The 27,990-nt window shown below is 35.9% G+C and overlaps 2 protein-coding genes across 2 annotated transcripts; one reads left to right on the top strand and one right to left on the bottom strand.

Moving 5' to 3' along the window:
• The first annotated feature begins 7,730 nt into the window (after window positions 1-7,730).
• On the top strand, window positions 7,731-11,346 carry LOC110785723 (protein LAZY 1). Its single transcript, XM_021990224.2, has 5 exons — window positions 7,731-7,877; window positions 7,959-8,025; window positions 8,484-9,259; window positions 10,363-10,648; window positions 11,023-11,346. The coding sequence occupies exons 1-5, from the start codon at window positions 7,872-7,874 to the stop codon at window positions 11,040-11,042; spliced, it is 1,155 nt and encodes a 384-aa protein (XP_021845916.1). The 5' UTR covers window positions 7,731-7,871; the 3' UTR covers window positions 11,043-11,346.
• A 2,007-nt stretch (window positions 11,347-13,353) lies between these two features.
• On the bottom strand, window positions 13,354-21,657 carry LOC110785722 (sphingosine-1-phosphate lyase). Its single transcript, XM_021990223.2, has 15 exons — window positions 21,228-21,657; window positions 21,081-21,126; window positions 17,971-18,122; window positions 17,720-17,779; window positions 16,606-16,830; window positions 16,356-16,497; window positions 16,134-16,184; window positions 15,955-16,046; window positions 15,651-15,777; window positions 15,233-15,248; window positions 14,956-15,063; window positions 14,755-14,809; window positions 14,523-14,669; window positions 13,836-13,914; window positions 13,354-13,758 (listed from the first exon to the last, which is right to left on the bottom strand). The coding sequence occupies exons 1-15, from the start codon at window positions 21,419-21,421 to the stop codon at window positions 13,636-13,638; spliced, it is 1,617 nt and encodes a 538-aa protein (XP_021845915.1). The 5' UTR covers window positions 21,422-21,657; the 3' UTR covers window positions 13,354-13,635.
• Window positions 21,658-27,990: the final 6,333 nt, after the last annotated feature.

The following is a 27,990-nucleotide window of genomic DNA, read 5'->3' as shown; positions in this document are numbered from 1 at the left end:
TACCTAACCCCACTTGTTTTATAACTTTATTTCATTCAATTCTTTTTCTTAATACCCGTGCCTGATCAAGTGTATCTCTTAAATAAATACGGAGGGAGTAACTAAAAGTAATAAAATCATAACTAATTGAATAACAAAATAGGTAAGGTATAAAGACAAATAGTTAAATTTATGAGTCGAATAATTATTATTTTTTAACAAACTTATTATTAACTAAAACTCATAAAATCTTAACTAATTGATCTCATTGCTTAACTAATCAGTTTAATTGTTTAGCTAATTGGTTAAGTGCTTAACTAATTGGTTCGGTTACATAACTAATTGATTTCGTTGCTTAACTAATTGAATTTTAGACTTAACTAATTGATTTCAGTGATTAACTAATTAATTAAAGTGCATAACTAATTGGTTCCAGTGCATAAAGTGGTCTAACCGTTAGACCATATTTCCTAAAAGTTTGTATTTGAAAAATACCCACCCAAATGACCCCTTAGATTTTTCTTAATCGTATACTCCGTATTTTCAAAGTATTACTCATGTATTAGTAGTTTGACTATCAATCTACGGAGTAATTTGGTTTGAATTTGACGACGCTTCATCACAAAAACATTTTGCTTTACCCTGTTAACAGAAATTGATTCTCTAGTTTGTCAAACTTTTCTGGGGATCTGAAAACTTGGAAGTTTGAAGGCCTAATATGCTAACACAAATTCTTATTTACAAGAGTTGTACAATAATTATTGCACACCGGAATAAAAGTTAACTCAAAATGCTTAAAAGTTATGCTTATATAGGTAAAAGTTATTTATTTTTTAGTGATAAATTTTTTCATTTTAGTAAAACTTATTTTTTCAAAATCACTAATAATGTATAAAATTAATTATTTAATTATTTAAAATGTTTATCTATCAACTTTTTGTTACTAATATAAAAGTTAATCAAAATTAAGTTAAAGTTAAAAAAAAATGGGTTAAAGTTATCTTGGTGTACAATAAATTTATTGTACACCTTGTGCGCGCAAGACCTTTTGATAATCTAATATAGATTCGAAGCTTATCTTGGTTTTGCAAATCACTACAGTAGCTCAAGACAACACCCACTAGGCCACTACTCTAGGCCATTTCATATTTTCATGGGCAACACCAACACCTTAAAAAAACTTGAAAATTAACAATATCATTAGACCGTAGTAATTACACAATCAGAAAGTTTAAAGTACTATTTCAGTTTCTAAATAGGTGTATTACTTGAGTTTTTTTTACTACGTAATATATATGGAGTACAAATTAAAGTTTATTATGTATTCCAATACTCCGTACTTTATCGGTGGAGAAGCTTTCTTTTATGTACCAATTTGTCACAAATTTAAAAAAAAATACTGTAATAAAAATGAGATAACAAATTTCAGTATATTTTATGTGTCAAATGTCGCCGAATTTATTTTAATTTTTCAAATTGACGTCTAATTCATTTAAATTTACCAATTTATCGTTAATCATCACTTTGTTTTAAAATAGAACTTTCTTATAAAAAGTAAAAAATAATTGTAAATGCATTACTGCAATTTATTTATTCACTCCTTTTTATTTTATTTTACTTGCATCACTTGGACCTTGAACACTATTCATATACTACTCCAAGTTTGACTTAAATTATTAACTACTACGAAATATATAATAATCAAAGGTTATTATGTAAAAAATTATTGGATTAGTCACAATACATATTTTCTTAATATCAACTTTTTATTTTTTTACAAATAAAAAATTAGAGATATTTAATGATTAAATGTTCTATTGGCAAATATACCGGTCCAAGTGATTCAAGTAAAAGAAACGAACGGAGTACCTTTTACCAAATGTCGTGTAAAAATCAAACCTAAATTTCACCCATATTCCGAAAGGAACTCCATTGGGTAACTTTCAGGAATTGGTGGTGCGTATGATTCTAGCTAGGAGGAGGATAGTGACTACATATTTGCCCCCCTACTATGAAAACATCAAAAGACCAAGCAGTACTTGGTGTAATTGGTAAGAGATTTATCGTAGGTGGTTGTACGGTGGAGTTGCGGTTCTTAGGGATAGTGATTCCCTCTCCTTTCCTCCATCCTCAAGAACCTAAACCGTAATACTACACACATTTAAATGCGACAAGTCGACCTCAAAAGAAGTAGAGGCCCATGTCTATCTCTTTAGGCAATTTTGGGAGGTTTCACTAACAGACATCACTGCTAAACGACCAACGTACACGTAATAAATATTTAAACATATAAGAACACATGAGAGTATGAAGAACTAATTTTAACAATTTCCTGTGCTCAAACAATGAGCGTACTAAAATCACTTTTTGTTAGGTCAAAATCACTTCCAAGAGTATGATGTGAAGAATATTGCTAAGAAATATGTTTGCTTCGTGGGTGGCAAAACACAAAACATCGACAAGGACTTGTGTAACATCCAACCATGACTTACATAATTAAGACCTTCTGCTATAGGTAAACTAGTAAACTACGGAGTACAGACTACTAAACAACCCTGTTATATGCATCTTTTAGCACGTTATTATTTTATAGATGTTGATTAGTTTAATTGGTTGAAGTCTTTAGTTGGTACCCAAGAACTGAAATCAAATCGTATGGTATTGCACACAAAATCCCTCCTTGGGGTTCAGGATTAAGCAAATCATACCTCTTTATTATAAATAAACTAGTTTGTGGCCCGGGTGTTGCTCTGGGTTTTACTTTTAGTTGGATTTACTTTTTTTTTAAATGTGCGTAGGTGGTGCCATTTTCGAATTTCCGTGCAAGATCAGTGGCCGGTCAACAAACTTTCTTCCCATATCCGAAAATCAAAACAAAGTCGGGTTCTCTTCGGTCTTCATGATTAGTTGATTATTTATACCCTTGTCAATGTTTCCTTCTTCTGCACTCATAATTACACTCCATTACCCTAAGTTTTTTTTGTTTTTTAAGCTTAAGGCCCTGTTCTGTTCACCTTATTTCCACTTATTTCAGGAAAAAATAAGTTCAGATAAGTTCAGTTAAGTTCAGATAAGTTCAGGAAAAATAAGGGTTGACCAAGTACAATTTATAACTAAAATAAGTTTTGATAAGTTCTAATAAGTTCAGATAAGTTCAGTTAAGTTCAGATAAGTTCAGATAAGATAAGTTCAGGAAAAATAAGTGGAAATCACGTGAATGGAACGCAGCCTAAGTTGAGAAGAGAAGAATTGTACATTTATAAGTTAAGTAATTAATTCCCTTTTGTTTTTGTTTTTCCATTATTTCCTTTAATTCATTATTATTCATTTTAAAAAGGTTATATTTTATTTTTTATTGAAAGATATAACATCATTGTGGCTAGCTGGGATGGTAAGAATTGTAACTTTTATTTCAAGAGGTCTAGTGTTCAATCCTTACTACATGTTTTTTGGTTGTCAATGACATGCCATGATACTTAGTAGTGATGATGTGGCGTAATAAGGAGAGCTCTACGCGCCTTTTAATATATTAGTATAGATTATTTGAGGAGAGGGAGCAAATGGGCAGTCCACAATGTAGCTACAATTGCTACTTTTGGCAAAAAAAGGCAAAGCTGGTACTCCAAAATTATTCGACCTCATGGAAAGCTGACTCCCAAGTCCCAAACTTGCAAACCTTCACTAAGAAAATAAAACCAATGTCCAATGATACCGGTTTTGGATGTAACAAGGAACAACACTCATCTTTGTCCTTGTTGGATGGCTAATGGGCCCAGAAATAAGGTAAAAAGGGGCTCTAGCCATGTTTTAGCCCGGTATCGCCCCGGTCAAAAAAATTCGGGTTTGGTCAGGAAAAACCGCTCTGAAAATTTTCCACTATCAGGTCCAACCCGACCCATGATCAGTTGAAATTCTAGTTCCCTTCTTTTCCTTTGAACCATTTTTTTAAAATAACACAAGTTGTTAAAAGACTAATGAACAGGAATAACCCGAAATGAAGCTATTAGAGAGCTAAGCTAATTAAAATAACCTGGAGATTTTAGTTTATTCAAAGCTTCAAGAGGGCACTGCAGGTCTGCGGCGCACTAGTTTCCTAACTATAGAAGAGACTACAAAAATGAGTCTAGCTAAACAATATTTAGAAGTTACAAGGCTCTAATGGATTATAATCATTATACAGATACTGTAAATAGTGCTATGATTGCAGTTATGGTGGTAAGAAGAACTCATGCACATGCTCTAAGAGTCTAAGGTGAACAATTTTAGGGAGAAAACGAATCCAAAGTTCATTTAAGGCTGGCAAAATTAGGAAGCTAGACGAGATAATTGATCACAACCTAACCCAAAATAAGCAGGTTTAATTTGTGATTAGATTTTCGACTCATTTAAACCTACTATTACATAGGTCTTTTGTCAGTTTGTCACATCGTGTATTAGTAAATAATGTATTAATGTATTAAATTAATTTAACGTGGCTTATAAAAGTCGGGGCATAAGTAGTACTCAGATGCATCCGAGAACCAGTGACCAAAAAAGCCTGGGAAAAGATCAAATAACAACACAATATAAAAGGATAAGAAGAAGACACTAAAGATTGGCCAGGCCCCCCATAGTTGAAATAACTTCTGAATTCATTGAGATTGCAACAGTATTTGAAGAAGACAAGGAGAAAGAACATACCATAAATAATCGTTACCAGGTTGTTTTCTACCAGGGGCAGCCTGTATGGCTTGATTTTGCTGCTGCGATATATCCTCATTTGAGTGTGTGCTATTCTGTGAAAACACAGGTCTTTCTCTCATCACCGAATTTTCAATATCCTGTGGGAAAATTATCAATAATAATTAATTATTATCGTCACTTCAATTATGCAACTGAAAAGACAAAGCAACGAAGCAAGAACGAAAAAACAACGGCGAAAAGCCAACAATAGTCACCAAAGCATAAACAATAGCCAAGTTCATAATGTAGACTGAAGTAGTCTGCCTCATCGCTTAAATCATGTAAAATAAAGAAATAATACCTAAAATACATAAGCAGTGGCATGAAAAAATAGCGAGTAAGATTTAGAACAAAGTACAAAAATTAGCAACTTGAGGGCCATGCTCCAAATTAAAAAGTCTAACTTCTAACAGTATCAAGTGTAAGTATATGCACAAAGATCAGTATAGCCTATCTGGCAAATTTTATAGGAAAGTTTTACCAAGACGAGTAGTAACTATTTCCCACTCTCCGAGATTGGGCAAATCAATTGTATTATCCCAAAAACACCCGTATTAAGTCAAGAAAATCCAGAATGTCCAATTATCCAAAATATCACTGCGGCTATACAAAATGCCCAATCAGTATTTGTACAGACTTAGATTTGGAACTCACCTATTTGCATTAGCCTTAACCCCAATATAAAGCCAACTTAGAGAAAAATGATATTAAATTAAAGAATGGGCATAGAAATGCAACGTAAGCTTTATAGTACTATATTGTGCTAATCAACAAACCTGAAGGATTAACACACAATATACCCCACTTGATTAACAGAAAACAATCAAACACGAGCTTTTCTTTTATGCATTACTTTATACTCTGTGTGTCAATAATGTGATCAACAAACCCATATTCCGGCAAGTTTTGGATTTTGTTCCATCATAAGTAATCTTGATTACTGGTGGTTCAATATTCTTCACCCTTTGTCTGGTAGAATAGTACTCTGTTAATAAAACAATTAAGCAAGTATTTTTTGCCACAAATGTCGCACACACGGGTAGTTTAGTTGGTAGATACCTTACAAGTTACAATCCTAGCTACTCCACCTCAAGATCAAGTCTCTGAGGAGGGGGGAAGGAAAGGAAAGTGAATTAACTCCAAGGAACTCATTAACAAAACAAATAAACAATCAAATCCTTTTGTAGTACATTCAACATATTTAGTGGCAGTACTTCAAATAGTTGTGGCAATTCATTTCTATGCAAGTATTTCTACTGTTGTGGAAATACGTGGGTTCGGAAAACATATGTCAACTTATCAACCCTCAACTAAGAAAGGCATGATACACAGATATATGAGGATATGCATACTAGCATATTTTTAGTACTTTCCGGCATATTTTCTTCATCATGACATCTTGAGTCCACTCTAAAGGATGGGTCTTTCGGTTCTTTCCTCACTCCAACCTGACACAGGCAACCCCTAAAAATAATACTTGAAGATAAATATAACCTATCCCATTATCTAGCTTGGAAAATGTGCCAAAAAAGTGCAAGTGATCAAATATACTCACAAGAAGCTGTCATAAAAGTGCAAAATGCAAGTAAGATGCCATAATAGTAGGTCCATCATGTTCGGTATAGTTAGGTAACAAAGGCATCACAATATCCAACACGCAGAAGTGGCCTTTAGGGTCAGTCCACGCCAAGGGGAAAGGTTTGTAAAGAGTGCAAAGGGTACCAAGCAATCGGGCAAGGATCTTGATTCATGACTCACTCGGTTTTATCTAGAGATACGTATCAAGACCAGTGTTACCTAATCACCCCTACGAACCACAACAACGAATTACAACATGATAATGTTACATTTTTGGTAAATTTAGCAAATTAGGTAGAGAATTGTGAACCCGTACCTAATCTCATACTAGCGAAACAGGTAACAGTGACCAAAACATGTCTTATGACTCTTTTTCATATTCAATAAATGTTGGCGGACAACTCATTATTTTCAAAGAGAGAACTAGAGGTAGCATTACTAGCAATTATGGTTTGTTTGGATCAAGTTTGGTTACGGTGATATTCAGGTGGTGTGTCATTTGGTTCAATTTGGATAAGTTCTATAGTAGATTTTCTATGACGAGAATCTATCCATCAAAATTAATAATTTTCGAGTTGTGTTGGGCCAATTTCGACTCAAATCATATCCAAGTTATCTGCTTTCAGTTTGGTACAGTTTGGATAAGGGTCGAGTTGTTCAGGTTGGGTTACTTTTGTCAAGGTTTAAACTCTACACTCTAGAGGGAGTAAAAGAAAGTGTGTTTGTTGAAGATTATTTAGGCAAATCAGCTACTTGATGGACAAGAAGTGGTTAGACAACTGAATTATTAAAAAAAAAAGGAAATGGATTTTGTTGTCATGTAGAATCAAGGACGCAAAAATCTAGTGCTGCTGAAAGCAACTTGTAAACCTAGCATGTTTCTTGACAAGTGATGGTTTCTCCTCCAGTTCATGCACTAGCTAGTGGCCATTAGTGCTTGAAAACATTAACTAGCAAAGTAACTAGAACTTTTTTTTCCTGTAGATACGCTGTTCGTTTGTTACTCTCGCATTCGCCTAAATAGGGATTTTTTCGAATGAACAACGAGAAAAATCCGTTGGTTGATTCTTACTATAAGGTAAAAAGACTAAAAACACATCTGCAATGTTAATACGAAGTATTAGAGAAAAAAATTTAGACGAAGTAACTTGCATACCTGGAAGCACAGACACGTGTGACCGGCATTTGAACGTGATCATGTTTTTGCATGCATCTCAGACTTCTCAGTTCCTACGTGGGCGATTAACTTTCCACATGCAGAACAAACTTAGCAATCAACCTTGGCAATGAAGTCTATGCCTATTATTCTAGCTCATAAGATCAACAGTATAAGGGGCCCAAAGCCCACTCTCCCAGTGGCAAAATGATTCACTAATGACAAATGAGACCCAACCAGGAAGTTGTAAACTTCTCCGTGTCCTTCTACTTGTCTTCTTCTTGGAAGGTCAGAGCTCGCATCATGCATATGTTTTACTATTTTAATCATGAAAATCATCTTGCTCAGACAACTGTAACCTTTTAGGAAAGCATACTCCTTCCCAATCCTCTCTGCGGCGAAAAACTGATCAGACATCAGCTTGAAGACCAAAAAGATGAAGGTAATCTCAATCTCAGTTGTATTTGCAAAAAACAAATCAACATTTTCTGAATTTCTGTGTTTCCTGCTGTGTTTGGTGCAGTTACTGACTTGGATGCATCGCAAGTTTAAGCAAGGCAATGGCGAAATACTGAAGGAATTTCCCCAGGGTAAATTCTTTCGCCACCCACTAATTTGATCTCTGCTATATTCTTTCTTCAATTCTTCATTATGCTTCCAGCTTGTACTTATCTTGTGCAATCCTTATCACCATAACCCTCTGACAGGAAGTGCTGTGCCAAAAGAAACAGTTTAACAGTTATCTTCTAGACGTACAGTACAGAAACACAAAAAACTCTAAATTTAAAAGTGTAATATGCAAATATTGTATATGACATTCACAGCCCAAAGGCCCCAAAATAACCCAAAAATCACCTATGAGTCCTCGAATTCCTCAAAATACCCCATTGTTATGCATTTTAAGCAGAAGTACATTTATAAACTAAGAAAGCCTTGTGACACTTCCATATATATTTTGAGATCGTAGCATCTGACTCCAATCAAATCAAAAGCATCAAAGGCTTGCTAGTATTGTCCTAATTTTAAGGTGTAAAATCCCATCTTTCAGGGCAACAATACCTTCACGACCCTGACTTCTATCAAAAGCAAACGCAAGGGAGACAACGGAGAGCATCATTTACGAGTGTGGAGACTACGGATTTTTCAGAATACGAAAGAAAAGCATCATCAGCTGATGAGTTTCCAGAGTACTTTGAAGGATTTCTAGCAATCGGCACCCTTGGGGTAGCAGATGCAGTCATCCCAGAGCCACCAGGGACACCAACATTCGCGGTGTCATTTGAGAAGCTCGCAGAAGGAGAGACTGAAGTGACAGACAATGAATTGAGGCTCATCAATGATGAGTTAGAGAGAGTGCTTGCTTCTGAGACTAAAGATGATGGTTGGACAGATTCCTCAGGGAGAAACAGTCATGTTAGCAATGGAAGAATCAGCCATGCAAGCACCATCACTCTGAGTGGCAAGCCACTGGAAATTCCAGAAAGCACAGAAGGACCAGGAAATAACTTGATGTACTGTCCACTACAGGAATATCTGTTAGGATCAGCTGTAGAAGTGCCAGAGAAGGCAACAGTGCCCAAAAAGGAGAGTAGGACATCATTGGGAGAACTATTCGAGAAGCACAAGGCAGAAGAAACCTCGGAAACCAAGTGCAAACGTGGGGAGAAAAGGGAAGATAAAGAAGGGGACAAGACTGCTTCCATGAATCTCATGAAAAAAATACTGATGAAGAAGAAAAATGCATTGCATGCTGCTTCTAGGAATTCATCTGTCTCAACTCGGGGAGCTGCAGAATCTGGTTCGGCAGAGACAAAACTGTGCAAGGTACTTGACTTATTTAGTGTATCCCACTAACCACTTTTATATGGACCAAACAAAAAACATCACAAACTTGATTAACTGCAAGAAAAAGATTAATAGTACCATCTAAAATCTTGGGGTTTCATATTTTCACAGAATGATTTTTTTTGAAACATGTTTTTCCAAAAAAATTGTGGTATTGTTTTGAAACTGTATTAAAAAAATTAAACTACTATTTTTTTCCTTCATCCTGATCATAAGAATTTATCTATATTTCCATATCATTCTACAGGTATTCTAGTATCATCTGTTTCTCGTTTAAATCGACTAACTAGTTTCTACTTTGAAAATATCACCCTTGAGTCCTTGACATATTCGATTCACACAAAAAAGAAGTAATGATAATCAACTTTATGATAAGAAAATGGAAGAAGTGTTGATCTGTTTAGTAACAGCTTCATAAACTAATTCTCTCTCCTTCGAGAAGAGAAGATATTTTATATTCCTCCTATCCTATATGTTTGTCCATTACATCTTCTGAGTCGGTCAGAATGTTATGGATTACAGATTATAAAGTGAGCAAACATGAACGAGTATTAGAAAAAAGAAAGGGCGACAAAAAGGTAAGGAGAAATAAACCAAGTTGCATAAGATGATCATTTCAATTGTTGTAGGCTATTCCTTCGGAAAACCAATCAAATAAGTTGAGACTTGAGAACTTTCATGACGGAAATAAGCAATTGCAGAATCACTTCAAAACAGAACCACAAAGTTTGTAGATCAGAAGACTTGAGCAATGAACAATTTGTCCTTTCCAGTGAACTATGAGTATATTCTTCTGTTAATCTCACCATTCATAAATTGGTAAAAGATAGATCTGAAGCAGATAAAGGAATTAATTGTTTCCTAAGAACAAAGAACATGAAAGGAACAGTTCTTTACTTTCTAATTCTCAAACAGTTGATATATAACAATCAGTTAACCCACCCAACTTCAATTGCCGTTGTCAGGAAAAGTAAGACATTGTACAAGAAAGAAACACTTGAACTTCTAAGAAAGCATGTGACTAACACGTTGAGAATCTAGATAAAATTCTCTACCTTCTCTGCCTAATAGTTTCAATGCAGATCCTGCAGAAATTTCACAAGAAAGTGCATCCAGAATTCTTAACATCCACAGAAAAGTCAGACAAAATGCATAAGAATGGGATCAAGGACATAATGCCTGGCAATGCGGGCTACTATAAGGATGAGCATACATTTCCAGATGAGAGCATCCCAACTTTCTCCCAGAAAGCAGGTCAAAATGGTTATATGTTATGCAGGAAGAGCATCTCTAACCCAACTCAGTACTCAGAAGATGGGAATGATTCAAATGGAAGCAGGGAGTGCTGGATCAAAACTGATGCAGATTGTAAGTACCCATGCATGATATTACACATTCTTTTAAGTTTTTCATTATTTTCTTGGTGTTGTGACTACAGTAGAGTCTATCTATGTTACCCTGACACTTCACCTAAAGTATCGAAATTATATACTTGACACTCAGACATGGGTTTGGCTGTTTGGGTGCTTGGCAGTTGGCACCTTTTTTTTGCAAAATGTTCATAACATGAACCAAGCTAAGTATGATACATGATCATGTTGACTCATTTATGAGTGACCAACACTAATAGTCTAATCTAAAGTAATGCGGGATTGAACTAAACAATTGCCACCCCAACAAATTGTGCACAACAGTTACTTTTGGCTCTTCCATTCTGACACAATGAGATGTGTGTATTCCAGACCTTGTTTTGGAGCTCTAGAAAGGAGATGCAGGGATGCAGATATGGAGACTCCGTCGTGAAGAACTACAACCATCTAAATGTGTGTCATGCTATATTTATGGGATGAATGTCCTTAGTACACTTGACAAATATGTTGAGTGATTGAGCTTGAAGCTAGATAAAAATAAGAACAGAAACTCTAGTATGAAGCTATGCATCATCATGATCACAATCTATGTAATATTTCGGTTTGTGCTACTCCTTGAAATTTGTGCTTTTACATTATGCTTGTAATTATAGAAAACTATCCTTTTCTACGGCAATAATATTATCATTCTATACATACCGTGATTTGAGCAACAGCACCTACAAGAGGTAGGGATTTTAAAACCTTAAGGAAGGATGACAAACAAATTTCAGAGAGTGGATACTTAAGTCCGGTAGTCAAATCTCGGAGCTATAGGGGGGCTTTTGATTCGCTGACCAAGATTTGTTCAACCTTCCTCTTACATTCAGGAGTCAATAACCACTTAAACAGAGAACGGAGTGAAAAGAAGGATACACTCATTTCTACTCCACTTCTCCCTGCCAATAATATTCGAAAATCAGGATATACTACATGAACCACTGCATTATTAGCCAAAAAATACTCCAAAGAGCATACTTCCTCCCTTCTTAGTCTTTCTACTTTTATTTTATTTTTCCGTCTCCCAAAAAAATTCCAAATAGGAAGAATAAAGAGGAATGTAGGGAGTACTACTTTCGATAACTCGTTAACTTCAGTATTCACTAATCACTGTTGAGTAGGTTAACACCACATCGCTGATACATAATGAAACCTCCAGCTCGCTCAAAAGTCCATATCTGACATCAATTAAGTCCTCGTATTAGAAATCTTAGAGATCTCACTTCTTTGATACATTTAATCAATATCATATAGAATTAGCCTCGAAATCTCAAGCTAAAAACCGGAAAGACACTACTTAGCTATCTATGATTTTCAATATCGCGCATTCGCTCTTAAGCTAATCAATTATAGACTTATAGTAACAAGTTAACAACTAAGAAAAACAATTAGATGACATTTAAAAAAATAAACAATTAGATAATTTTGATAACAGTATAAAGTATTGATGAGAATCCATTCAATAATCCAATTATAAACAAATTTAACATCAATCAAACACGCAATATAACTTGGATAAAGTAGCTGATTGTATAAAACCTAAATTCATGGCGATGAAATTGCGAGCTCAATTGCGATAAATTTAATCAAGCAAAACAGGAAACATTGAAATTGAAATTCTAGGGCAAAATTAATCAACGTGAATTAACGAATTGTTAATAATATTGTGTATCTTACCAAATTAATCAGATAATTTGGAAATTCCGGAAAACTTCAACGCCTCCGATGATGATGATGAGAGAATTCGATGCGAAACAATCTCGCTTGCTTTTTTTTGTTCAGAAAATTTACAGTTTTTTGGATTGCAAATCTGCGCCATTTGATTGAGAAAGGAGAAGCCGCTGAATTTCAGTTTTTTGAATCGGAAAACTATATTTCTGGCGGGAAGGATTGTTTGAACTTTGAAGCTTGAGCATTTGGAAGTTGAAGTTGAGATCGGTTTTTCTCCCCTTTATTTTCTTCTATGAAAATTGGTTACCCTAAATTAAATGATGAAGTTGTAGACTTGTAGCCTTGTAGACTAGTTGTAGTGCCTCTACTTTGTTGTTGTGTAGCTTCATTTGATTAAAAATTTGAGATAAAATTGGAATCAAATCTCGTCTACATCATTACTCTTTATATCTATCTTCACTGGGGGAAAAAATATATATTTATGTCACTCTTCTTCGGTTCATAAATATCACGCCACCACATATGCATTCTTACGTGGAGCGTGCAACACAAACCCATCATGCGCGGATATATGTGTGGCTTCTGAAGAGAAAGTAAAAATCCATAATGGTTACGGAGTATGTATTACCAAATACATAACATGTATAAAAAATGGTATGAAAAATGAAAAAATGGTACTCCGTATAAAACAAGAATAATGGTATGAAAAAAAGAACAGTGGTATATAGAACAATAATGTTATTATGTGAAAAATGACTTTTTATGTGATGCGAAATTACCAACATAGAATTGTAATGTGTTTATAAAAACATAACTGTATGCCGCATCTCCGTTCTCGGCTCTTGAGGCACCTCAAAATCGACATAGGATTAGGGTTGCTACGTTAGTAGTTAGAGAGCCCCATATGGACCATGGATGGTAGTAATTCATATTTAGACAAACAAAAATTCCACTCTGTAACATAATTTCTTTGTAGAAATGGAAGAGATCATATTCATTCGAAAGCTCCTTACATTCTTAAGTCCACCAAAAGCATCGTATACCGATTATTATTCTATACAGTTGTGGTCCGTAAAAGTTTTTGAATACTTCTTTGTACCCCCGTAAACATCCAACCATTCCTTTCATACTGTACGAAGAAATTAAAACAATCAAGGAAAGCAAAAGAAGAAGAAAAAAAGTCGTGTTTTGTATAAGTGTATCGTTCATTTTTGTGCCAACATAAAATGTGAATGGTAAGAGATATAGAACAACTGCAACAAGGACATAAGGGCGTCAATAAGCGCTGTCCATGAAATTAACCAGCAATTCTTGTACCATTACTCTATCAGGCATTCTTCCTGCAGCACCATAAATTGGAGCAAGTCCGCCATTTATTGGACCTGGATTCTCTTTTACCTGAAAGCTCAACAGTCGTCACGTTAAACAAAATTACCAAGCTTTAATGACATTGGATGTAGTTTGTAAGAACTTACAGTTCGCACAGACTCCTGCAGATCCTTTAGGAAGTCATCAACCACCGATACATGCTGAAGGGTCACACAGATATGCAAGCTGGTACATGTAAACGATTGGATGAGAAGAAATATATAAGTTTCTTAAGATATACTTCATATTCATCAAGAACGGAGAGGCGACACACAGTTATGTTTTTATAAACACATTTTTATAAACACATCACTGGGGTACGCTAGTAATTTCACATCATATAAAAACGTCATTTTTCACATAAAAGCACCATTGTTCTTTATACCATTGTTCTTATTTTTTATACCATTGTTTTTTTTTATATACCATTGTTCTTATTTTATACCACTTTTTCATTTTCCATACCATTTTTGATACATGTTATGTATTTGGTAATACATAACCGTTATCAAAATTTACTTCCTCATATATCATCACATATTCACATTGCTTATTCATAAGTTATAATGAGTAAATTTTGTGCCGCCTAATGCAAGGCATGCAACTAAAGAAAGTAAACAATAGGGGTAATAAATCACCCTCTGACGTAACATTTTTGTTGATATTTTAGGTGTACCAAGGAGCATCTTCCGAGTCCCGGCTTAAGGAGGAATAGTTTTGTAATAAAAACATCCAAGAATAGATAGGTTTATCCAAATCCGTAGAGTAGAGAAGATTTCTCTTAAAAGAAGTACCTGTTGGGTCGCTGCAGGGGACTTAGATGCCAACCTTTAGATGACATAAGGTCGTTAACTTCAAATATATCAACGATGTTGGAGGCAAATGCCACAATAGTCATGTCGGGCTTTCCAACGACGTATACCTCCGGAATACCCTTTATTCTAATGGAAAAAATTCTCTTCAGTTAATGGTGTTGGGATTATAGCATAAAACGAAAAGGAAGAAGTTGACGGAAACAGCACAAACCCTTCCTGAATCTTCTTTGTCGCTTCCATAATCTGTCTTGTATTCTCCAAATAACCTGTTATTTACAGGAAAATTAGTAATTTGTAATATTTGCAATATTACACTACAAAATACTTCGTAATATTTGCATTGCACTACAAAAACATGATACTGGGAAGAAATTGGGAGCTTAAAATAAGAAAAGTAGTCTTGTTTGCTCACCTTCCTCTCCCAAAGACATCATTGCTGCCCATGCACCAGCACTCAGACCGCCAGGTCTGCTCCCAGCAATTGTTGGAGATACATAGAGACCACCAGACCACTCGGTTACTGTCGTGTCAACAAACACGCAATCATAAGTTCAGTATTACAGTATATACCAACAGCTTTCACCCAAACTCGACCAAGATATGGCTGGAAAACTTATGTAGCCACGTAAAGTATTCGAAAAAATCAACACAGAATTCAAACATAGACACAATTAAGAATATAGACTCACCAGCAACAAATTGATGCTGTTGGAGATGCACCACAAAGTACGAAGGCATAAAAAAACGCACTATAGTTAGTATTCCCTCCTCAAACAAGCACAGATGAAAGAAGTAAAAGTATTTCTATGTGCTGCAAAATGAAATCCTCTGCAATCTGTCAGAACTCCAGAAAGAATTCAGAACTAACTAGAAAGCCAAAACATCAAGCGAAACAAAACAAAACAAAAAGTTAATTAACCCTTCAGCTCAAAAAAAGATATATAAATGAAGCAACTGTAAGGGAATGACACTTGAGCTACTCGGATAAGGGAAGAGGTTCCACAATGTCAGAGATTAAGCCTAATTCAATTAAAAAGAAACCGCCACTCAAAGGAAAACAAGAAAAAGGGTATCAGGATGCCAACAGAAGCAGACAATCAAAACTACCTTCCTAATTTCATGATTTCGGTAGAGAACTGTACTGGTTCCTTTGGGGGCCAAACCATATTTGTGTACATCTACAGATATTGAGGTAACTCCTTGGACAGAGAAATCAAATGGTGGAATTGGATACCTGAAAGGCATTAGACATTCGTAAATCTGTGAGGTTCAAACTATAGCCACTGACAAACAATTGATGTTCAATAGCAAATTGAAGATTTCACTTTAAAACATAGAGTATAGAAGATATTCAGATAAGAAAGTAACAGAAAGCATAACTTAAAATACAAGCAAAAATAACAAGCCATACCCAAGTTTGCGTGCAAAAGGAAGAACAAATCCACCAAGACAAAGATCAACATGGAAACAGACCCCAGAGCTGGTTGCTAGTTGGCCAAGCTCCTACAGAAAGAAAATCTGATATCAACTAAAAACCTACCTAAAGGCTTGAATCTTGTGGATCTGTCTCAAAACAGACACTTTACTTACTTCGATGGGATCGATAATGCCATGTGGGAACCCAGGTGCAGATCCAACAATCTAGAAGGCACAAAGTGGTACTTGCAAGTTAATGCACAAATATTTTTTTCGAAGTTTCACATGCAACTTAACAAGAGATAGGCAATCAAAAGACATGCAGATATTCAGCAAAACTAGAGTATGAACATTACAGTTGCTAAAAGAAACTATCTAATATAAATTTACCCTTACCAAGATGGTGTTTTTGTTGATATAACGTCTAATGGCTTTCACATCCGCCTGAAATTCACTGTTCACAGGAACACGCCAAAGTTTAATGTTGAAATACTGGCAAGCTTTGTCATATGCTGAGTGGGCAGATACAGGGACAATCCTACACTTGGAAGAAAAGAGAAGAAAGGGAACTTTCAGTTAATTACTAGAAAAGCCAAGCAAATTCCTATAAAATTTGAGGTCAAAAGAAATGCCATTCACAATATACATTTCTGGTTTTTTTATTCCCTTCTTGGTTCTCATATAATCGCGTGAAGATTTGACAGCCAATAGTATACTCTCGGTGCCTCCTGAAGTCATGTTTCCACATACTTGACCTCCAGAAGCCTTTTCTTTACTTCCAAGTAATGCAGCTGTCATTGCAACTACTTCTGCCTCATAATGAACAACACTTTGGAAAACATCCAAATGTAACGGGTTGGTATGTGCAAACCTGGCAGAGAGATTGACCATATTAGCACCAAACATATATCCACAAGGACCTAAACTGGAAAAAAAAATCGCAGCTTATGATACAGATCAGCAATTGTGCAAATGCAACAGTGCATGCACAAATGGAAGTATGGAACAAGATCTGTGGGTAGCACAACATTAGAACTGACATAAAGCTGTAAGAATAGGAATTCTCAATTCTAATTTGGGTTATACTCATACGAGTAGAGCATTAGATGCATCGTATGAATCAAACAATAGTGTCTAACTGGATAAAGTTATTCTTAGCAACTCACTCACAAATCTAGCTTAGTATTCAAAGTAAATGACTTTTTCTTCTTTAGGATACACTCATACACATAGTTTACAAATCCAATGTCCATGTATTTTGTACGTCATAATTTTCACAATAAATAATTAAATAAATAATGAACATTGTGATTTGAGAAAACAACTTTTATTTAGGGACAAAAGAACATAGGAAATATACTCTAAACTCATAAAACTAAGTGATACTCCCTCCATCCCTCTATGATTTCCCTGGTTTCCTTTTTGGTTCGCCCTTTAAGTTTGACCCTTAGCGTGAATGACCATGAGGGGTGAGGACCACAACTTTACTCTCACATACACTACTTCTGGTCCCACCAACTCTCTCTCTCTCTCTCTCTCTCTCTCTCTCTCTCTCTCTCTCAACAAATGACAACATAAAATGTGTAGAGGCCGCAAATGAATGAGGACAACAATGAAAAAGTGAAGAAGAAGAACCAAAGACAATAGTTGAAAGTGCAGGGCATGCAAAAAATAAGACTAAAGAGCCTTTCAGAAGTGCAATGCATGTGTGTTTCCACGAGAATAATGTGATAAATTTTAAGATTCGGGTGACTACTAACATTGAACATGCTTCATTTATCAAGGAAAAATGACCTTCAGACTCAGCTCCTCCGATGTATCTGCACCAAAGACCATTAAATGCTCATTAGAGTGTAATCTTAATATAATTACAATCTTAATCACACAAGTAGAACATAATTGTATCCATGCCAAATCCATGATATCAGAATGACGAAATTTGTAGCCAATTTATCTTCTCTTTCAGTACTATAGATTGTATGTGCAACACAAATTGAAGATACAGACATACACTGTACCGGAACATTTTCCTTGCCACGCCACATCCTTTGCCTTCTCCTCTTTCATCATATCAATCACTCTACTTCCCAAGCCAGTAGCCGGTAACTCGGTTCTCCAACCATCTCTTTTAGACTTATTACCTGATTGCATCTTATCCACAACCTGCATGCATGTACAATTAAACCCCTTGTAAGATGTGATCACTAGTTTCTTAAACCTACTTTCCAAGGACACTCAGTAGACACAAATAAATCGATCACTAAAAATAAATTGACCCAAACATTACAAATTTCAGGATCTCAATGTGATAGTCCTGATAGATACTACCCCCTCCATTCCTGAAAGATCTTCCCATTTAAGATTCTGTTCCATTGTGAGTACTGTCAATATTCCAAATGAGAAGAACTTCGTGGATCGAATGGAATAATATTATTAAGAATACTGGCATGCATTTTAAGCTCATATCACATGTCCTAATGAAGATCCCATGAACTCATAAGCTACCATCTTCCCATTCTACCATCCAGAATCATGTCCTAAAGAAGACCCCATGAACTCAGAAGTTACCATATTCCAATTCTACCATCCAGAATTAATTTCATAAAGTGGTACATACCAAATAAACCAACGAAAAGAATGACATTGCAAGTATCAACTCGGAATTACTAATTTATTATTGATCAAGTCGCCCCCACTTTTTGAAGCTTCACAATTCATCATCCAAGAGCAGGAATACAAAGATTTAACTTCCTCGATCTAAGCAGGAAAGTAGCATCACATGTGAGGATTAATCCTATTTCCAATCACATCATATTAATACCCCTCTCTCCACAATCCCTCAAGGCCGCAACCCCCTAACTGAAGAAGTCAAGGTAGCAGGAGTGTGGTGTTACATATTGCGTACATTGATCATGTAGTAAAAACAAAAATGCCCTCCAGGACCTCTTAGACCATCCAAAGCACCAATCTCCAACCTGGAAACATCTAGATATGACCAATGTATAAAAAGGCTCAAGGCGCAACAAGGCGATTTGGAGTTCCCAACGCCTTAGGCGCGCCTCGGTGCGCCTCGGTGCGCCTCATTGAAGTGAGGCGCCCTAATAAAAAGTTTAAAAAAAAAGTGAAAAAATGGTGTGTCTCTTGGTAGGTGCGCCTTTTTTGCGCCTTTTTGCGCCTCAAAGTGCGCCTTTGTGCGCCTTTTGCACCTTGGTGCGCCTTTTTGCGCCTTAGGTGCGCCTCATTGAAATCGCCTCGCCTAGACAATAAAAGGCGCTGGCTCCAATCGCCTTGCGCCTCAGAGCCTAGGCGCGCCTTAGGCGCGCCTTTTTATACACTGGATATGACATGCCAATAGTAAATCGGCTTTCAATGTTCTCTGGTTTCCTTAAATGGTGCAATGGCCTTGAATAAGTTGCAGGACAACAGTTAATTATACCATTCATACAAGGTACAAATGTGTTCTTTGAGCATTAATTTCTCTTACATAACATTACTAAAAATTATGAAAAAGGTTCTATATTGAAGCACTGAAGGTGCTTTTCAATTCAAATTTAACAATTACTTCCAAAAAAATTTATCAAAAAGGATTTGAAATACAGTTAGCGGTCAAAATTCAATCATGCAAAAATCAGCAATCGCTAACTATTGGAAGATAGTACTTCCTCTAATTCGAAAAATGGTTACACTTTGAATTTTGGCACTATTCACAAACTCCACTTTGACTATTGTTTGTGATTTATACGGAAGGAAAAATATGGTCAAGGTGGATCTTGTCGTCCGTCTTATATTCTTAATATGTATTTTTGAAGTATCAATTTTTATAATTTTTACAAATACATAACTGGAGATATTGGGCAAGCGTGAAAGGATAAGTGTAACCATAGCGGAGTATAAGCTAGTAATCTCACAGTCCACACCTAACCATCCCTAGTGCCTTTTTAGTTGTCTTATCTTCACCGCACCACAACAAACCAAACTAGCTGTTTTATTTTAAAACTTATGTTATCACCATAAATTAAGTTCAAACCAAGCTATGTAGATTTAGAGCATATCATGTCAACAAAATATTCAAACCAAAATTTTAAAAATTCAGATCAAGACAATGTGTTTCAGGTGAAGTGAACAGAGCCTTAATTTGGATAGATGTAGTTCGCACGATTGCGGTTCCATTGGTTCCCATAAAATTTGGACACTGAATGCAACAGAAAACAAATTATCAGGAGTATTGTGTGAAGAAAGCTAGCAAACAACCTTCGTCCCAAAATAATAGCTTACATATGAATTTTAAATCAAAGCTATTGACACTATTCTCAAACAATATATGAAGACTTATGACAAATAATACTCTATAGGTTAATCTCTAAACTACACTTTCATTAAAAAAAAATCACCTTATATATTTTTACTTACAAGTTGTAACCAAAACATTAGTCAAAGTTATTTCTCATAAAAGTCAAATGTGGCAATTGTCTTTAGACGGAGTACGTTGTTCTACATTGTTAGCTATATTGTTTGAGAATTTAGTGGTCATATCACTAACAATATATCCCTACTTAGAGTACGAGTACAAGTAAAGCAAATTAGACAAGCTCCTTAATATGTGGGCTTGTTTAGCAAATGCTAAGGTTGTATTTAAGGCCTTTAGCAACCAATCTAATCTTAATGAAGAAGTTGGTTGGATCACTTTTTACAGTGGTCACTGACTTAAACACCGTGCGGATGAAATAGGCTAGTAAACCGGCCAACGGCTAAGAGTCGATTGCCAAACAAGACCAATGTACGACTTTTCAGTCGAACAAGGTCAGATACTCAAATGTAGATTGACAGACAACTACTCCGTACTACGTATCATTTAAAGTTTTAAACTCATATATCATGTACCCCTCTATTTAAGGTATCACAACCACAATAAACAGTACTATATCCATCAAATAAATGCAAACTTTAATAGTCCATCAGTTTTGCAGTATATAAGCATATACTAAAATCACTCGCCCAGGTTTCAACATCATAGTATTTGTATAAAAAAAGTAACAACAGTCAGCAATTCAGCATTCAATGTAACACATTCTTCCCATTTAAATCAGTACTAAAAAAAAACACCAACAAAAAACTGGGTACCTTCTGTTTTTCAGCATCCAGGTAGCTCCTAACACCAGGAACCAACCTGCAGATTTCAGAATTCAAACCCCCATTTCATCAGTCACACCAAAATAAACAAATAATTAATTAATTTAAAATAAACAGATTTCGCAATAGAAAAATTACTTGATCAAATACATGAAGGATGCAATAAGACTGGATTTGAGCCCATTTTCTTGTACCGTAGTAATAACAGATTGAAGAAATCCAGCAATCAAAAGAGATAAAATTGGAGCAACAATTAAAGTAAGCGGCTCGAATTCAGACAGCAAGGAGTTGGCGGAAGTTCGGAATTGGGTTAGGTGAGAGAAAATCGTCATTAAAGATGAGCAAAGTTGCAAAACTCAAAGTTCAAACTGTAATCCCCCAGAATAATTGACGATGACAACCAGCTTTCTTGTTAGTTTAATCTCATAATTATCGAATGATAATTGGAGTTTTGTGTTTGGTTTATCTTGATTGGTCGCGTGTACGCAAGTGTTAGTGAGTGTTAACCGTGAAATTGCGTGGGGAGCCAGTTAACCGGGAATTGATAATTGATTAATTGTAATTTGTAAGTCTGTAACGCCTTTGAGATGGGATCGAGAATTTTGACTTTTCACGTCTATGTCCTTGATAAACATCTACTCCGTGCAACATGCGGTTTGGTTACGTTATATGTTAACATCTTGTGGCATTGTTTTTGGACATATATTTAGTAGTATGGACTTACGGAGTAATGATAATGACTGAGAGTGGGGGATAGCTCAGACGCTCAGTTGGTTAGAGTTTTCCTCCCGATTTCAGGGGATTCTGGGATTGATCCCCTCAGATCGATTCTCATCCCTGTCATTATGGCTCATTTGCACCCAAAAAAAAAAAAAAAAACTTAAGGAGTAATGACTAAAATAATTATAAGCCTTTCTCCACGAGCTAGAATGTCAAAAAAAAAAAAAGGTTGGCTTTAGCTTAGCTAGGTGGAAAAGCTCAACTCAAGGCCTCCCTTCCTTACCTTAAGGGCTAACCAGAATTTGATCTATTTCTCGAAAATTTGAATTTTTAGGTGTTGTTTGGTTGGCATACAAAAACATAGGGAGTTAGAATTCCTAATTGCAAAGTATGTGAGTTGTTTGGTTGACAAAAATTTGGTGAAATGGGGGAAGTGGAACTTGCTAGGAATTTCAACTTCCCACAAAATGGCGAAATTTGCTTACCTAGTCCCTCCTATGTAAGTAGAATTTCCCATTGGAAGTTACTTCTCACATTATCAACCAAACAACTTTATAAATTCTCATGAATTTAATTAAGAAACTCATTTCCTATGAATTTGTATTTCATGGGAAATTTTATTTCCTATGTGAATCAAACGACACCTTAGTTTTTGAAGAGAATAAAAGCATCTTCGATGCAGGGTCGGACCTATGAAGCCCTCGAGGGGTTCAAAGGGACCCTCATTATTTTCATAAAAAAGTTGTTAAACTGATTTTGAGATAATTAATTGCATCTAAATAGTAAATATATATAATTAACTTACACTAATGTTAATAAAATATCTCTGGCATGATGGTTGGTGGATACATTTTCCACCTAGGCCACTTGAGTTCGAATCCCCTTAATGTACATTTTAAGATAGTTTTTTTAAAAATTATTTTATCTTTTACTTGTTGTTTGTTGATCCTCTAAATTCTTCATGTTTTGTTTTTATTTTTTCCTTTTCCCTTTATAAGTCATTTTGTCTTATCACTTTTTATTTTTTGTTTTGTTTTTTCTATAATAATACATGATATAATTTGATTTACAAAAACACAAAAAAAGTGTAGTTTATTTTTTCTTCAAAAATATTTTTTAATTTCCATAAGATATGTTTCTAGTAATGTATATTTATACTCCACTTTTATAGACTTATTGTTGCATATATGTTACCTTGAACTTTTTAGAGGTTTAATTAATTACTTCGTAAATAGGATTATAATGCCCTGACCACAAGGTTTGAGAATGATGTTCATTTTTCTTTTTATTAGTGTTTGTGTGTGCTATTTGTTCGGAGATAATTATTGTAATAAAGTAATTCTCCTTCAAAGTATGAAAAACTCTTTTTCCATTTAAAATTGATATCGCACCAAGTTATTGTTATAATTTGGACTATTGTTATGGAAATCCAAAATTAAAGTTCATAAATTCTCCACGTATTTTATTACGACGTTTATAATATTTACAATTTACCTTTCAACTTTAACCCACTAAAAGGAAAACAAATCATAACTAATTTTGGACCCCCATAGATTAATTAGCTAGAGACTAACTTGAAATTTATAAAAGCTTTAAACTAATAGTTAGACCATTGGAGGAAAAATAATAAATTAGGTTGGTTAAGCAAATTGGCTTAAACAAGCTAATTTGTTTAACAACTAGCTCCCAAAAGTTGCCAAATAATTAATTGACAACTGGGACAAGTGGAACAATTTAAATAACAAGCTACTCCGTAGTTGCTAGCCATTGAAGCACAAATTAGCTAGACAATGAAATAACTTGAAATCTTATGTGGCATAACAAGCTAATTGTCAAATTAGCTTACCATTGGGGATGCTCAAAGGCTTCGCTTCAAGGCTCCTATTTTGACCCGCTTCTACAACCAAGAAAACTATAGCGCGTAACTAACGCACAATGAATCCAACTATGATTATGTTAGGTTATGATACATATGACAATTCATAAATCATGCGGAAAAACCATAAAGCCAGGAATACATATTATTTACACATAATCATTTAGCATAGTTTAGATGCATACTCTTTGTTGCGTGCCTTCCCTAGCTGCGCCCGAACCGAACAAGAACAAGTCTTTATGACTCCAAGTGTCGTCCCTCCGTAGATAGTCCACAGCACGTCCGGGTCCGCCTTAAGATTGACCAACTAGAATCGCCCTTAAGGTACTATTACTTTCGGCACTTTTAGGCAATTGTGTGACTGAATTTTTCTCTCAAAAACTCACTTTGAATACTTGAAAACTCGTTGTAAATATGTGACCCTAGGCACCTATTTATAGAGTTATGGAGAAGGATTTGGAATCCTATTAGGATACTAATTTATTTAATTATAATCCTATTAGGACTATAATTAAATAAACTAAATCTTTTAGGATTAGATTTAATCATATGACGAATCCCGGTAGCCTTAGGATTCGAGTAACACACTTCGAGTAATACGCTAGCACCGCACGCAGGCCTTGCGGCCCACGCACAGCGCCACCCCACTCGTCGCAGCCCCGCGCGCGCGCCCAAGCTTCGGCTGGGCCTGGCTTTTGCGCTGGGCCTGGTCGCATGCTTGGCGTGTGGTTGTTGCGCTTGGCTTGCTGGGCGATGGCCCGGCTTCGTGCTGGGCCTTCGTCTGGCAGGCCTCGTCCGATGCTAATTCGTACGATGCGCTTCCGATTAAATTCTCGATTACGGAATTCATTTTCGATACGAACAATATTTAATATTTCCGATTCCGGAATTAATTTCCGTTTCGAACAAATATTTAATATTTCCGTTTCCGGAACTATTTTCCGAATCCGATAATATTTCCGATTCTGACAATATTTCCGTTTCCGACAATATTTCCGATTCCGGCAATATTTCCATTTCCGATAATATTTTCCGATACGTACCATGTTTCCGTTTCCGGCAACATCTACGACTTGGATAATATTTATACTTCCGATACGATCCATATTTCCGTTTTCGGCAATATCATCGTTTCCGGAGTATTCATTTCTTGCCTGTTGTTAGGTTATGATACATATGACAATTCATAAATCATGCGGAAAAACCATAAACCCAGGAAAACATATTATTTACACATAATCATTTAGCATAGATTAGATGCATACTCTTTGTTGCGTGCCTTCCCTAGCTGCGCCCGAACCGAACAAGAACAAGTCTTTAGGACTCCAAGTGTCGTCCCTCCGTAGATAGTCCACAGCACGTCCGGATCCGCCTTAAGATTGACCAACTAGAATCGCCCTTAAGGTACTATTATTTTCGGCACTTTATAGGCAAATGTGTGACTGAATTTTTCTCTCAAAACTCACTTTGAATACTTTGAAACTTATGTTATAAATTGTGAGCCCTAGCCTCATATTTATAGCGGTATGGAAAGGGAATCGAAATCCTATTCAGATACAAATTAATTAAACCTAGAATCCTACAAGAACTCTAATTTAATTAATTTATCAAATAGAATTAGGAATTTAATCATTAACCGAACTCTGCATGTTTTAGGAAACGTGCACGAACACAAACACTTGCACACACACGCACGGCAGCCACGATGGGCCCCATGCGTGCGCGCGAGCAGCAGCCCACTCAGCGCCCGGGCGCGCTGCGCGCTGCGCGCAGCCTGCTGGGCCTGGCCTTGCGCTGGGCCTGGCGTGGCTGTTTGTGCGGCGCGCTTGGCTTGCTGGGTGATGGCCTGGCTTCGTGCTGGGCCTCGTCCGGCAGGCCTCGTCCGATGCTTATTCGTACGATGCGCTTCCGATTAAATTTTCCGATTCCGGAATTCATTTCCGATACGAACAATATTTAATATTTCCGATTCCGGAATTAATTTCCGTTTCGAACAAATATTTAATATTTCCGTTTCCGGAATTATTTTCCGATTCCGGTAATATTTCCGATTCTGACAATATTTCCGTTTCCGGCAATATTTCCGATTCTGGCAATATTTCCATTTCCGATAATATTTTCCGACACGTACCATGTTTCCGTTTCCGGCAACATCTACGACTTGGATAATATTTATATTTCCGATACGATCCATATTTCCGTTTCCGGTAATATCATCGTTTCCGGAGTATTCATTCCTTGCCTGTGACGATCTTAGCTCCCACTGAAACCAAGATCCGTCGGTTCCGAATATTCATAGATGGAGTATTTAATGCTATTAAATACTTGATCCGTTTACGTACTATTTGTGTGACCCTACGGGTTCAGTCAAGAGTAAGCTGTGGATTAATATCATTAATTCCACTTGAACTGAAGCGGCCTCTAGCTAGGCATTCAGCTCACTTGATCTCACTGAATTATTAACTTGTTAATTAATACTGAACCGCATTTATTAGACTTATCATAGAATGCATACTTGGACCAAGGGCATTATTTCCTTCAGTCTCCCACTTGTCCTTAGGGACAAGTGTGCATTTCCTAATTCCTTTGTCGCTCGATGCTTGCTCTTGAACATAAGGTAAGAGTTGTCATCCTTATTATGTCCAGAGGTGTTCCTCGGTTTCAGAGTTCAACTGATCAAATAAACAGATAATCATAGCCTATGATTCATCCGAGCACGGCCATGCATTTCACAGTTTCTAGCTCTCCGAGTGGCCTTGTACAACTTTTAAGCATCTCATCCCGATTTATGGGAGGACAATCCCAATCTTGCGATCTTGAGATTAGACTTCGTTTGATAGGTGATTACCTGAGCGTTGCCTTTATAGCCTCCTTTTACGGTGCGACGGTTGGTCAACGTCAAAGCAACCAGTTCTCAAACAAGTAATCTTCAAATCACTCAGGTATTGAGGATTTAGTGTCTAATAATTTAATGAAATTTACTTATGACAGACTTTCATCTCTTACAGTAAAGTTTCATAGGTCTCGTCCGATACTAGTCTTCCCAAAGTAAGTATCTATGCAAATGATTATGACATTGCCATGTCCACATAGTTCAAGAAACAGAACTACTAGTCATCTTGCATTCTAATCGTCTAACGTTTTCTATGCGTCCAATTTTATAGAAAACTCCGATTAGGGACCATTTTCAACTTTTGACATTCAAGTTCACTTGATAGACATTTCTTAGTCACAGGACTGGTCCTGACAGTCTATCTTGAATATATTGTCAAATTGCAGGGACTCATCATTTAATACTAAACCAAGATTAAATGGAATATGAAAACACATTTCATATATGATAAACGTTCAACCCCAATGTTTTACAACCATGGGCCTCTAACCCATCTTTAAAACATTTCATGGAATTCAAAGCTATGTTTGATTTCCAGTGCTACAACGTGAGTGTTGCTTCTCACTTGTTGCATAGGTTTAGTTATCATGCTTTGCCAATCTTAATATCCTTTTCATCGAATGTTCTTCGAGATATGATGATAAGATCTTCTGAGTTTGTTTATTATGTGATCTAGTCTTTCTTACTTCGATAGTGGTTCTACGCATTTTGCAATGAAGAATCATCAAGTTAGCAGACATGTGATCCACCCAAGTTCTATGAAGAACTCATTAATATAAACAACTCTGTTTTATTGCTTCTTAGGCAATAAGTACTTTTACTTCAACTGTTTAGGTTGCTAGTGATGCTTTGTTTGGATTTGCTTATCCAAGCAGTTCACAGATATGTGGAAGACTTTCCAGCTATATCTTAGAACATATTTAATTTCCCACGCAACAACTCATGGTCTTCAATCCATGTTGCCATTTCAAAACACGATGCTCTTTAGCTCGTCCTTGTCAATGGTTAACTCCAAAGGGTCTTGCTTGATCCTTTGCCAGTGTTTATGCGTGTAGCATCAATATTTAGCATATCTTTATTTCCTTGAATAAAGAAGTAATCCTATGTACCTTTTCAGGCACCATAAGTTTTTCTTGATCTCAATCTAATTGGTCTTCACTTAGATCAATAGAGATTGGTATATGTTCGTCATGCCTAAAGTCATACGATACGTTTTTGGCGATCCTCATATTATATCATACATGATAAATTTTTTTTTTTTTTTTGTAGAATAATTCCCAATTGAATTCTATTCATGTAACTTTAGCTCATTCAATTTCAGTAGATACTGAATCCAGCTAAATTCTTTGACATATAATATAGGTGAAGAATCTCATTAGATTCTTTGATGTTAACTTAGTAAATGCTTATAC

This window comes from Spinacia oleracea, chromosome 1 (genome assembly GCF_020520425.1).
Source record: "Spinacia oleracea cultivar Varoflay chromosome 1, BTI_SOV_V1, whole genome shotgun sequence".
In the NCBI taxonomy this organism is placed as follows: Eukaryota; Viridiplantae; Streptophyta; class Magnoliopsida; order Caryophyllales; family Amaranthaceae; genus Spinacia; species Spinacia oleracea.
Note: the sequence above shows the minus strand (reverse complement) of the source record. Positions and strands in the feature narration are given on the sequence as shown.